A 12,793-nucleotide genomic window follows, 5' to 3' on the forward strand; every position below is an offset into this window, starting at 1 on the left:
TATGTCGGTTTTTTTTCCTTTTTATCAAGCGAGTTGTCACAAAATGCTTGTAAAACTAAATTAAATCAGTCTCAAACATATAGTTTTGTCTACTTGGCTGTAATTTCGCATTTCAAATAAAAGCATTTGATTAATGTGTTCGAAGTTGCGCGTGTTCGTTAGCATGATTTATGAAGCTACATGAAACCTTATACCACTTGACGTCTGTTTTCAAACTCCCCTTAGCTTAAAGCTTTAACGTATACCGAACACCGTTGGAGGTACTATAAGGCCACGTTAAGTAAGAAACCAAACATTGCAACTACCCGGAAACTTGATATATGTTTATTTCATCTATCTGCATTGTTCGCGTTTGAAGAAAAAAAAGAAAACATTTTCATTTCTAAAAAATGGAAATACGAAATGATATATATAAATTCAACATGTTATATTTAAAGCTTATATAATATGTCATACTTGGGATTAAGAAATACATGAATTATTACCCATTGAAAACTGTTATGCACTCACTCATTAAATGTTAATTATTAGCCGCACTGAAAGTTAATACGTAGATTGACGCATGTCATACGCAAAACCCGTATAAATATTACAACGTTAGCATTTTGTCTTGCGTCATTATTAATCCGGTACTTGGTCCGATTTAGACTTTTACTGCTTTGTGATTTTACGTAAATGGACGCGGCTGTTGTGAAGAGTTTAACATTGGCGTAGCCGCCATTTTTGTACTGGGGGATGGGGTTAAGATGTTATACCGTCCAGGGGGTGGCCCTTTTCCTTTGAGAAACTTTGGTAAAATGGAAGGTGCTTTCATAACTTTAATATTATTTACAGTTAAGCTACATTCAATAATTTCGTATTTAGTATAGTGTTATAATATTGCTTCAGACTCAGTTACTTTCAAAACTGACAATACAGGGTCGTTATTAGGTCATAACCCAACCGACAAAATATGTCATAGTCAAATCATGAATCGTGAGTAGGTGGAGGTCAAATTTTATTTACACCTTTAAATAAAAACAATATTTAAAAAATACAGATATCAACATTAAAGTTTTATAGTTGCTGAGTGAATCTCTTAAATTGTGGGCGCTATTCATTAATGGTTTAGCAAATCTATCAACATTAAAATTCCTCGGATGCAGGTAGGAAACAAACAATCACAGTAATAATTTGTGCTAACCTAGAGATAAAAGATCACGTGGTACTCCATATTTATCTCCATTTTTTGAATACTTAAAGGAAGGATTGAAAACAGACGTCAAGTTGTATAAGGTTTCATGTAGCTTCATAAATCATGCTAACGAACACGCGCAACTTCGAACACATCAATCAAATGCTTTAATTTTAAATGCGAAATTACATCCCGGAACTCGACGAGACGGAGAGGAATGAACTAAAATCAAAGCAAGACTGTGCAGTGTACTTTAAATTACTCATTGTTTTATCTTTATCTGTAAAGACAGTAAATCCAAAATAAAAAAAATGGAGCTTACTTCCTAAAGTTTTCTTTTCAGATTCTTTAATACTTTGGAATTTTATGGAATGAAAAATGGGGTATGTCCTTTAGATATTCGGAATGCAAATGTACACCGTGGTCTCTGATTTCCTGTCCAATTTTAAACCTAAGGACCGCCATGCCACCACTCGTAGGACTAGATAGCTATGTCGGCATGACCACTGTAGGGAGTGTTAAACGCGAGATGCACAAGGAAGGGAGGGGTATGATGCATGGGGTCGATCTGTTCACCTCGAAAAAGGCTCTAGCTCCCTCTACTGCTCTATTCAAGGCTATGTCCATGTCTTGATTGGCTATTAAACATTAGAAGTTTCCTGCTTTGGTATAAGAGATGATAACATCATATGCAATTACCTTTTCGTTCTTCATTTGATCCTCCTGTTTTAATTATTACTGTTATTCTTTTCTTTCGACCACGTAAGAGTGAACATTGTGATTATCCCATAACGATATATGTCTTATATTATGTAAACACGATAAATACCTTAAAATTCTGAAATAGGCTCACTTGCAAACATTTGTTTCGTATATACATAAAAGTTATTACCTATTATTCATATATAATCCTGGGCAGTAAATTTTATGTTGATTGTTGGCTGAAACGTTACGTCACTTCCTGTTCTCTATGTGTCAACCAATCAGGTAGTGCGATACAAACCTGGAGGACACTACCACGCCCATTTTGACTCTTGCGAACTCGACGACACATTAGTTTGCTCTCATAGCCAGGCTATCTCGCTTGAAGACGATGACGTCGCTGATGAAAATGACGAAGAAGAAGAAAATGAAGAAGAAGAAGAAGAAGATGATGATGAGATGGAGGAAAATGTGTCAGATTTCGACAGCAGGACATCAAGACTTTGTCGGTAAGAAAATGAACAAAGAAAGAACATCTTTTGCTTTAAAGTTCTTTGAAAAACATTCATATGATTGATCTCTTGTAAACTTAGTTTGTAGCAGCAGCAATGCGAAAAACTTGATATATCTGCATATGTTTTATGTTATGTTTTAATATTACATATTCCTCAGGTACGCCACCGTTTTATTTTATCTCAGTGATGTTGAGGACGGAGGCGAGACCGCATTTCCGGTAGCGGATAACGGATCATTTTCTTACGAGGTAAGTAGTATACAAACGGGGTGAGATGGTTGATGTCATTTATCCCTTTAATATGTTAATATCATCAACGACAGAAAATAGTCACAGCCTACAGGGTCACCACAAAATATTTAAAATATTCATGTTGTTGCTTTTACGAGATTTTCTCTTTATATAGGGTTTGGAAGAAATGCCCTATGATGTTTATGACTTGTCAAATCACTGTTATGATGGCAACCTCGTTGTGAAACCAAAAAAAGGCAAGGCGATATTCTGGTACAACCACATGGTCAATGAAACCACAGGTAAGTCCCCGTCACTATGAGTGACGTCATAAATGATGTCACAGAATTTCCACATTAAATATCCAAATTTTCTATATCTCCAAGGTCTTGATTTCTTGACTTGGATTTCAATATCCGAGTTCTATATAGAGAGAACACAATTTTCCATATTCTAGGTACTTGATGTTTGGCTCCATGTGGAGCTTCGGTCTGTTTCTATAGTGTAAACACACACACACACACACATACATACTCTAACACTTACTACTTGTCTATTTCATCATTTGCTTGAAAAGTCGCTTTTTTTATAAAATGTGAAGTACCCTTATTTGATATCTTCTTCAACATTTTAGGTTGGATGGGTGATGTACATGATGCGTCATTGCACGGCGGATGTGACGTCAGAAAAGGTGAAAAATGGATCGCTAACAACTGGATAAATATCGATGACTCTTTGAAGAAGCAAGTCAAGTACCAAGAACACTTTAAAAGAGAACTTGAAATAGGGAAAGAGGAAGAAGCCAAAAGGAGACTGACGGACACTCATGAGGAAGACAACGAAGATGAACATTCCCAATTAGAGAGCAAATTCCCGGAGACTGGAGAGTCACAGGAGGCCGAGGAGGGGGAGGAAGCTGAAGAGGGGACAAAAGATGAACTATGACCTCACCCCTAACCCCAACCCCGCCCATCCACGTCGTTACTGCTTCTTGCATTCCTTCACTTTTCTTTGTGCAATATATTTTCTTTTCATAAGATCACAAGTCATTATCACCTTTATATCTTCTCAGTTATTTTAAAATATTCAAAAGTGTTTTCTTCTCTTTTTTTTTTTGGGCTGTGTGTATGTTTAAACTTAGGCATTTCTATCTGATAGACTGAGATTGATTGAAAGATTGATTGATTGCTATTTAATCCCAATTGGTTTAGGTGATGATATTGATCACCTTATTGCAATCAAAATAAATATATAATAAAAAAGACTCTTAACATTTAGAATTCACTCTTTGTGAATCTCCACGGTGACCACTCTTTTAAAGAGTGAATTCCACTGCTTTCCAAGAGTGATTTCCTATCAATTCAAAATCAGTTTTTTTTTTCGTGAACCCACTCTACGTTAAAAGTGAACTTTACTCCTCAAAAGAGTGATCATGATGGAGACTCACAAAAGAGTGATTTTTTCGCTCTATGGAGTTAAGAGTGTAAATGTTTAGAGTGAATCTTAGATCTCTTAAAATAAGTAGAAAATGCTTCTTTTATAGTTCTACATGTGTAGCCATGGTGTTGGGATTTCGAATACAAATGTTCATGTTTCGTGTTAAAGGAAAATGCTAGTTTTTTTTTATTTTTATTTTATTTTGGTGTGTTATACATAACAATGGTGATGGGAAGGACGTACACATATTTCCATCTGTTAAATTAGTCTCCGCGTTTGAAAGGTCCCAGTTACAACTTATCTCAGTGAAAAAGTGTCCCATAAAAGTGCCTAATAAGTTAACTACGGTACCGTATATCTAGTGCCTTTGTTATTTCTGATGTAAACGTCATGCGTCAGTTAAAATAGTTGCATGCCCCCCTGTCAGCCGTAAAAAAAACAAATGACAATTTTTACTGTAGGTGTGTAACTAGTATTTCGTAAGTGTTAGACCGGACGTATGGCTAAGTGGGGACTGGGGGGGGGGGGTCGGGGAGGGGGAAGATGTGAGAAAAAGTAATGTTGGTAATCAGCTTCTGTTTTTCTCCACCATCTACCCTTTCCGTACACCATCCCGATACTAGGAACAATATGCTTACGGCAGATTTAAGCCTAGCTAAAGTGATCTTCAGGTGGCTGAAGTTTGAATTGTTTTGCAAACTTGCTGAACTTTTTCTGCATCTTCAGGTCAAAACCTAACACCATATCATATTTCATGGCGAAAATGTGATTTTGTTGTTGTTGTTGTTAATTTTGTGTTATTTTGTAACTTCATCTGTCAACAGCAGAGTGGGTGTTATCAACATGGCAATAGGGTTTTGGGGTTTCGATGACAAGCGAAAGCTATGCAGTCATGATGGTGTGTGGGTGGGCGTATGTGTGTGTGACGCCTTGCTTGTAAACACGATATCTCAAGAACAGTAACGTTGATGAAAGTCATACTTGGCATGTAGATGCCCAATATTGAGTAAAAGAACACCATTGAGTTTGGTGGAGGTCAAAGGTCATTTTCAGGTCACCAGAGGTCAAACTGTGAAAACCTTGTAAAAACGATATCTCAAGATGGAAACATTAACAAATCTAATACTTGGCATGTAGATGTCCTATATTGAGTAGAAGAAACATATTGCTTTTGGTGGAGGCCAAAGGTCACTGGAGGTCACCAGAGGTCAAACTGTGAAAACCATGTAATCAGGATATCTCAAGATGGGAAACTGTAAGGAATCTCATACTTAGTTTGTGGATGCCCTATATTGAGTGCAAGAACCTTATTGTTTTTGGTAGAGGTGTGTATTGCCACATGACATGTGTTTATTATGCCATAGTGTAATACTGCATCTAAAGAGTGGTTCAGGGCATATATATTGTAAGAGCTATTTCTGGGGACGAAGCAGAAGTCTAGTGTAATGAAGTCACCGAAACCTCAATGCATTTTTGCATTCTGGTCGTTTTTCTGTTGTAAGTTTTCAATCATTTATCCAGAGAGGAAAATCAAATTTGTACAAAAGAGTTTCATATGATGGAGGTCTACTTACAGAGAACATTGACAGCTAAGCAAACATTCCAATTGTATATCAAGATGTCAAGGGTTAATCAACAGGAAGATTATAATAGTTTAAGTAAAGCTTAAAAAAAAGTACATCTATCGTAATGACATCACAGACCACCCACTGTGTTTCACTTCCTAGAGAACGGGAGGGTTTAGCCAGTCAAAGTAAAGGCGATGGCATTTGAAGCAATGAGGCTTAGCAATCGAGAGGTTCAGGGTGCGATCCCCGTCCGGGTCATAGTAAGGTGGGTTTTTCATCCAAGAGCAATCTACGGTTTTTCCCATCTGAAATGACTTTTCTAAAATGAAAAGATTCCAAATTTTAGTTAAAATATTGAATTGGAAGCCACCCGACGTGAAAGTTGTAATCCAGAAGCCACATTCATGGTGGCGTTCGAAGCGTCGTAAAAATAACTGCCTCAATATTTTCCATCAACCATATCTGCTATATAGGCAAAATGTTGCGATGGAAAGTATAAGAGTGTGGAATATTTCTTTTGCTTTTAAATATAAGTGTTACGTCAACTAGTATCAGAATTTCCCATCGATCATGAACCATTGACATACAAACTTGGGTTGATATAGCAGATAATTAAATGGTTTTTAAATTGTTCTTGTTTTCAGATCCAGAGAACCGATTCTCAGATTTACTTTTACGAGAAATTCTTCTCTACCATTGCTAATTCGTAAATAATATAAGACCCACAATGGAGGATTGGGGTGTTGGAGGGGGGTATGGTAGGAGTGATCGGGTGGGGGGGGGGGTATGGTAGGAGTGATGTTAACTACATGAATGAGGAAGGTTCGCGATAAAATACATTATATTCCGTTCCCAAAACTGGATCTAAGTGAGAATAAAATATATTAACTAACTGTGCCTTGATTAATTAAGAGAAGACTTGTACAGTGAAATGGATATTGTACTTGCTCATGCTAATACTTATTATTATTTCTCATTTGGATTTAATTTGAGTTACCCCGTAATTCTTTCAATCAGTTTGCGTTAATATATAGTACTATATGTAAAACATAAAAAAATGACGTTGAAATATTAAAAAAAAAGTACTTGGATTTTAAATGATAAATGTTTTTCATTTTTTGTTTTGTTTATGGTATATTAAGTAGAAAAATGGTAAATTACAACAACAACAAAAATATCCTTCATAGTTTTCTAACTGTCAATACCGTTAGAATAGACTTGAATGAATATTCATCACCATGTTTGATGAGAGGGGATAGGGGGTAGCCCTGGGGTCGATTAGGGCCCTGCAACGATCAGGTGGCTCGGCCGGGAAGCATGGGATAAATCATAATGTTTTAATCATTTTCATCAGATATCGAAGGGAAAATAGAATACTGAAAAAGATAATCCCGGAGACACAATTGCCCCCAGGGCCCCTAATGCCCCCCCCCCCGTGTATCACCCATCATGTTACATAATGCTGTTTCAAAGGTAATGTATTTAAGAAGGTCTATCTCTCTATTCACCTCTGCCTCCCTTTTTTTCTCTCTCTCGCTGTATGTACATCCGCCTTATAGTTCAAGAACTTATTGTTCTTTCAAAGGTCGCGTGAGGTCAATAGAGGTCCATGTTTGAAACTCCACATGTCAAAAGTGGATGAACCTCATAAAACGAATGTGGGTTCACTTTCTTAAGTGTTTGTAGAGTTAAAAGGTTAACAGAGGTCACCATGCAGAAGTCAAAGATTGACAACTTTGTAAACATGGTAACTAAAAAAAAGGGACACTTTGATTAACTTTATAATTGGTATATGAATTCAACTAAGGGAGTAGGAAAATATTTTTGAGTCAAAATTGGTTTAAGTTTTAAACACATACAACAAAACCGGTTTTCAATTTCTGAAGTTTAAAGTGAAAACATGTTTTTTGCCGACACAATCCTCCTCTTCTGGTGGATAGTCTTCCGGGTCGTTTTCCTGCAAAGAAAGAGAAAAATTTATATTATTATTGAGCAACGTATAAAGATAGCATGTATAGGGTAACTAATAGTCATAACGTTTATGGCAAGCCATATGGGACAAAAACCGCATAATATCGTATTAATACGAATCTATATGCGCGTATTAATTCGAACATATACGCGTATATTAAATCAGACCCTTAAGGGAGACTGAAAGACAGAGTGGGCCGGGTGGATGATCAAGCCCACCTACCGATAGGCTTAGCAACGGGTGGGGCTCGGTGGGGTGCGGGCGTGGGTCTTGCCTCTGTCAAAAATATTTTCCCACCCCTATAAACAAAATTGTCATGCAAAAACATGATTTTTTTAAAATAAGTTTCTGCCTGCCCGCCCCCCCCCCTCCACCTAGAATAGCATTGCTGTCCTTCTAATAACAAATGAAGTCTAGCTACGCCATGAGACTTAGATATTGAGGCCCGGGCACCCAATAAGTGCAAGAATTTAGGTCCATTTTCTTCTCGCGGGCCTGATTGAAATCTTTCGCCGCATTGGGCAGGAACGAGGTTGTTGTGTTCATTTTCTTGGTTGTAATAGTTACAGCGGTATTCTAACAGTGAGTTGCAACTTACAAACGATACACACAACTCACTGTAAATATCTATAACATCACGAAGGTAACCTCGGCAAGTCGGAGTATCGAACTCTCGTTCATCGGACGAGATATTGACGCGGTTAAACGCGAATGTTCTTTAATTGGAAGATTTTTGTACGTGCAGGTTTGAATAGTTCCAATTCGTTTTGTCGTAATTGAATGAGAGCATTCCGTGGTTACATACCTGTTGCTCTTGATCATACGTGATACTAAAAACCCAAAATCGCATCCACAATATGTAAGTAATGGTAACCAATAATTTTCGGACGTGTACATGATTAATGCCTGCAAACAGTATGGCATGTTACAAACTACTTCTTCCTTTTATTGCAATTTTAATTTTCGAGAGCGAATGTATTATTATTAGGGCTCGAGCGCCGGTTATATTCACCAAGCTGTTGGTCGTGCTTTCCATAAAATCTTTATCAGTGAAATCCAGCTATACGTTTTGCAATGTTTTTGGAGGGTGGGGAAGGGTTGAGGGTGGGGCAGGGGATTTCAGTTAGAATACCTTCGACCCCATACTCGTCTTACCTCATCTTCAGTATCATAAACTCTTCCGTAGCTGATGTAAAGAGCTATTGCAAGGATAAGCAGCAGTACTGACGTCACAAATAAAAGTATGACTATCCATGTAAACCATATGTGATAGTTGTTACCTGGAAGACAATATTGAAATGAAAAGAACAATGGTGTCAGAGGTGGGAAATGACATCTATGATGTGTTTCATTGTCTCGTGATTAGGAAACAACACTGGCGATACAAACAGAAGTGCAACTATACACATGGTCCACCGCATGGCCTGGTTCCTGTTTGGAAGAACTACTGAAGTGATGGTGTCAGAGGTGGGACGATAAACTTAATAAACACCTCTAGACCAAAACTCGAAGAACGAGTGTTGCTTGCGTGGGGGAATATGTTTCCCTTTTCAATATCTGACTGTCTCCTTTCCCCCTTCTATTCCCCCTCACCCTCCCTCCTTTGTTTTTTTTATAGAATTATGCTTATTATAATACATTTTAATGATATTACTGCACATAAGAAAATATTCATATTTAACACAAATTATTGATTTTGAATTGTTAAAATTCTACTTGCTAAAAAATGTTAAACCATGCATTCTCATGATATAATCAAATGAGAGATATTGAAAATATTTAGAAACAATATTAATGACATGTTACCACTTTTTCCGGCCAATTTTGTCGGTTCAGTTGGACTTTCTTTTGTAATTATCAATGACAACATCTTTGTGAACTTCTCTATGATCAATGGACTCGTGAATTCATCTCGCAGTTTCGTCGTAGAGGGGCGATGCCGTTCAGGAGTGGCGGAATCTATAAAGACAGAACGAACTGACTTAAAGGAGTGTTCACTGCTAAAAAAACAAGGGGATATCGGATTGATTGGATATTACCTAAGACATGCTATATATAAAGTTTTCTTAAAATTTTCAAAACTATATATTGTAGCTGGTGGTTGTCATTCTCAAATAGTATTTTCCGGATTTGGTGATAGTAAATATCGAACAATTAAATGTATCATTGATATAAAAAGCTTTAAAGAGGTCTTCCCGTTGTTTAAACCCGTCGTAGCATTTTAGTACCGCGATATATTTGGGTTTCGAAATTTGGTAAATATGTTTGTGAATCCATCTGGCCACAGCAGCGTGCATGCAATGGTCTTCGTGGAGGTTGAGTAGCGTGGCCATATATAGCAGTGTTACATCAATTGAGGTACCGCTTTGATGATAAGGCACTCAGGCGCGTAGCCAAGGGGGGGGGTGAAGGGGGCGACCGCCAACCCCTCCCCCTTGAGCATATATTTGTTTGTATGTTTTTATGATATCGCTAGTAATTTCAAACTAGAAAATGCTAAGATGCAACTTACAAGGCCTGGGAAGTGCCATTTCCAGCGATCTGGGAGGCATTTTCGGCCACGCTTCGCGCCAACCTATGGTGGCGCTACGCTTAGATAGTTTGCTGAGCCATATATACGGCTCTGATTGTTTGCCTACAGGTCCGCCCCTCCCTTGGCAAAATCCTGCCTACGCGCCTGAAGACACTTTAAGAAAAGACCACAAAATCATACCAGATAAAAAGCCTAGTCAAAAAACTAAACAACTGAAATTACCCTCAAGCCCTGTTCCCTTACATTGAGACGGTGTGCCCAATCATGACGGTGTTATGTAATGATAACTAGGTCACTCAGGGCAGGGCATGGGCACGGAAACTAAACAACTTGATATGCTCTCGACCCTGAGATGCTAAGGGTATCGACTATCGACTAAATCGACACACGAAGCATAACGTTAGTTATATATAACGAGCAATTGATCGAACGAACGAACGAACGATCACTAAATCCCGAAGTTGATCTGACAGTGAATTTATCGTTTCTCACCAGATTGACCATTATTTGACTCGGGTTGTTCGGTCATCATTTCAGGAGGAGTTTTCCTCGAAGTTGTGCTATCCGTGCTTTGCATTTCATGAGACATACGTCTGGTAGCAGTAGTACGATGAAAACTTGCACTTGTTAAAACACTGTCAGTTTCTTCCGTTGATTTGATTGATTGACTCATGGTAACTAATCTTGACGTCACAACAGTTGTCGCTGGTCTGGTAGATGTCACTGAGAACACAAGTTAAAACAAATTAAAGGACATGTGATGGGGTGCTGCTTGTTCCAATTTCCTACATTGTGCACCCCCTCACTTTCCCCATATGCAAATGTTATACCACAGTTGCTTATACGTTACGCTAGACACAAAATTATAGTGATGGCCCCCTTCATGTATAGTAACTTGCATGGTACTTTGAGGTATGTGTCACATGCACTAAGTTACGTCTCCTGCTTAAAACGTTTGTGAATTCGAAACATGGTGTCATAGTTACACATGGATGTGAATAAGTATACCTGTGCAGTCGCGATTTCAAAGGAGTTTTGGGTGTGAACCCTTGCCCCCCCCCCCCCCCATCTCCAACACCCACCCTCCCTTTCAACCTCACGCAAAACACTTAAATGTAGTTATTTAGTGCAATATTGTGATTAGACCTGTGATTGTCTAAATATACATCAGAATAAACCCTTTGACGTCAATATTTGCATTTATATTTATGGGAGAGGACCCAATACCCCCTACATGGGAGGAATCAGTTTCAACTACCCTAGGGACAACCCTATCCGTTATAAAATAATAATAATAATAATATAATAAAAACAATAACAATAATAATAATAACAATAATAATAATAATAATTAAAAATAATAATAATAATAATTTGAAAAAAATGACGACGATGACGACGATGATGATGATAAATGATGATGATAATAATCATGATGATGATAACCCCTCTGTTATACCTGATGGATCGCAGGTTGAACTTCCCGTGAAATTTTTGGGACACAAACAGAAGACAATTACACCGTCTGGCATGAAAGTACAAATTCCACCATTCTTACATGGGTTTGGCTGACATGATGCTATCAGTGAAGACAAGAAAAAAAAAAGCAAATATAGAATGTAAATCTAGAATTGCCATCAAAGTGTTCTAAAATGTTTTTTTTTTATTTAACATTGTTAATGGCCAAAAAAGAAAAACAGTTTCAAATCACACACAAAAATATGGGCCTATATTAAATTAATTTCGTTTTGAGATCGAAGCATTTTAAATTTAGTAAACGACATGCATGGAGAATGGGGGGGGGGTGTTTTCTTTCTTATTTACGACTTAATTTTACAGCAACAGCTTGAAATGACTGAATGAAATGTTGCCAATTTAAAAAAAACAATATCATCAGCAAAATGAATTATTGTATGTTGAAATTAAAAAATGCAAACCGAAGGTCCCGTGAGCCCCCCCCCCCCCACCTTTATTGCACTTTTCATATTTCCTCAAGTATATTATGAAAATTAGAACACAGCATTATTTACCCTACCTCTCGCCCACTTCCCCCCCCCCTCACCCCACTTCCATGTGCACCATTCCTCATCAGGGCTTCAGGATACACTTGAAACTGTAATAGATGCCCCGTGAATTGGACAATAATTGAACGCCCAAAGCTGTTCCTTTTTCTAGCAGGAGTTTTTTCCTTCGAGAATTGTTCCTTTCAGTCTCATAACGCCATTCCCTCTAATCTGTATAACCTATATAGATCGGTGACAATCACTCTTAGGGTTTTTCTTAACATTTATATGCATATGAGATAAGGCACCTTATAGATGATGAGTCATGTGTTTTCATATATAAAACAGTGGTCCAACTTACCCTGAATATTTCCAATTTGGCTGCAACAAATCCAAAGAAAGCTCAGATTATATACGGAAAGAAAAATTATTTTGGTCATAATGAGTATAAATTCAGCAAACGTGTATCACTGCGGATTCAAATATCCAATTCCAAACGGAGCAATAATGATATGCTACTAACTATACTACTACACACAAAAGTAAAGATAATAAGCCTATACCCCGCAAAAATACCACCTTCTTTCACTTCAGTACAAGTATGACATACTACGTATATAGATGCCAAAATTATAACGTTTTCGGAGAATAAAGTCTAG

At 37.6% G+C, this 12,793-nt stretch overlaps 2 protein-coding genes across 2 annotated transcripts in view; one reads left to right on the plus strand and one right to left on the minus strand.

The window, feature by feature from the left end:
• Window positions 1–6,717, plus strand: part of LOC139979633 (transmembrane prolyl 4-hydroxylase-like) — a 35,587-nt gene extending 28,870 nt beyond the window's left edge. The window contains exons 7-10 of the mRNA XM_071990631.1: window positions 2,162–2,385; window positions 2,549–2,639; window positions 2,797–2,923; window positions 3,256–6,717. Of these exons, the coding sequence (XP_071846732.1) occupies window positions 2,162–2,385; window positions 2,549–2,639; window positions 2,797–2,923; window positions 3,256–3,566 (753 nt within the window). The 3' untranslated portion in view covers window positions 3,567–6,717. The remainder of the gene's footprint in view (window positions 1–2,161; window positions 2,386–2,548; window positions 2,640–2,796; window positions 2,924–3,255) is intronic.
• Window positions 6,718–7,117: 400 nt separating this feature from the next.
• On the minus strand, window positions 7,118–12,734 carry LOC139979650 (uncharacterized). Its single transcript, XM_071990663.1, has 6 exons — window positions 12,496–12,734; window positions 11,591–11,710; window positions 10,624–10,854; window positions 9,405–9,557; window positions 8,754–8,878; window positions 7,118–7,583 (listed from the first exon to the last, which is right to left on the minus strand). The coding sequence occupies exons 1-6, from the start codon at window positions 12,572–12,574 to the stop codon at window positions 7,500–7,502; spliced, it is 792 nt and encodes a 263-aa protein (XP_071846764.1). The 5' UTR covers window positions 12,575–12,734; the 3' UTR covers window positions 7,118–7,499.
• Window positions 12,735–12,793: the final 59 nt, after the last annotated feature.

Source organism: Apostichopus japonicus, chromosome 2 (assembly GCF_037975245.1).
Source record: "Apostichopus japonicus isolate 1M-3 chromosome 2, ASM3797524v1, whole genome shotgun sequence".
Taxonomy (NCBI): Eukaryota; Metazoa; Echinodermata; class Holothuroidea; order Aspidochirotida; family Stichopodidae; genus Apostichopus; species Apostichopus japonicus.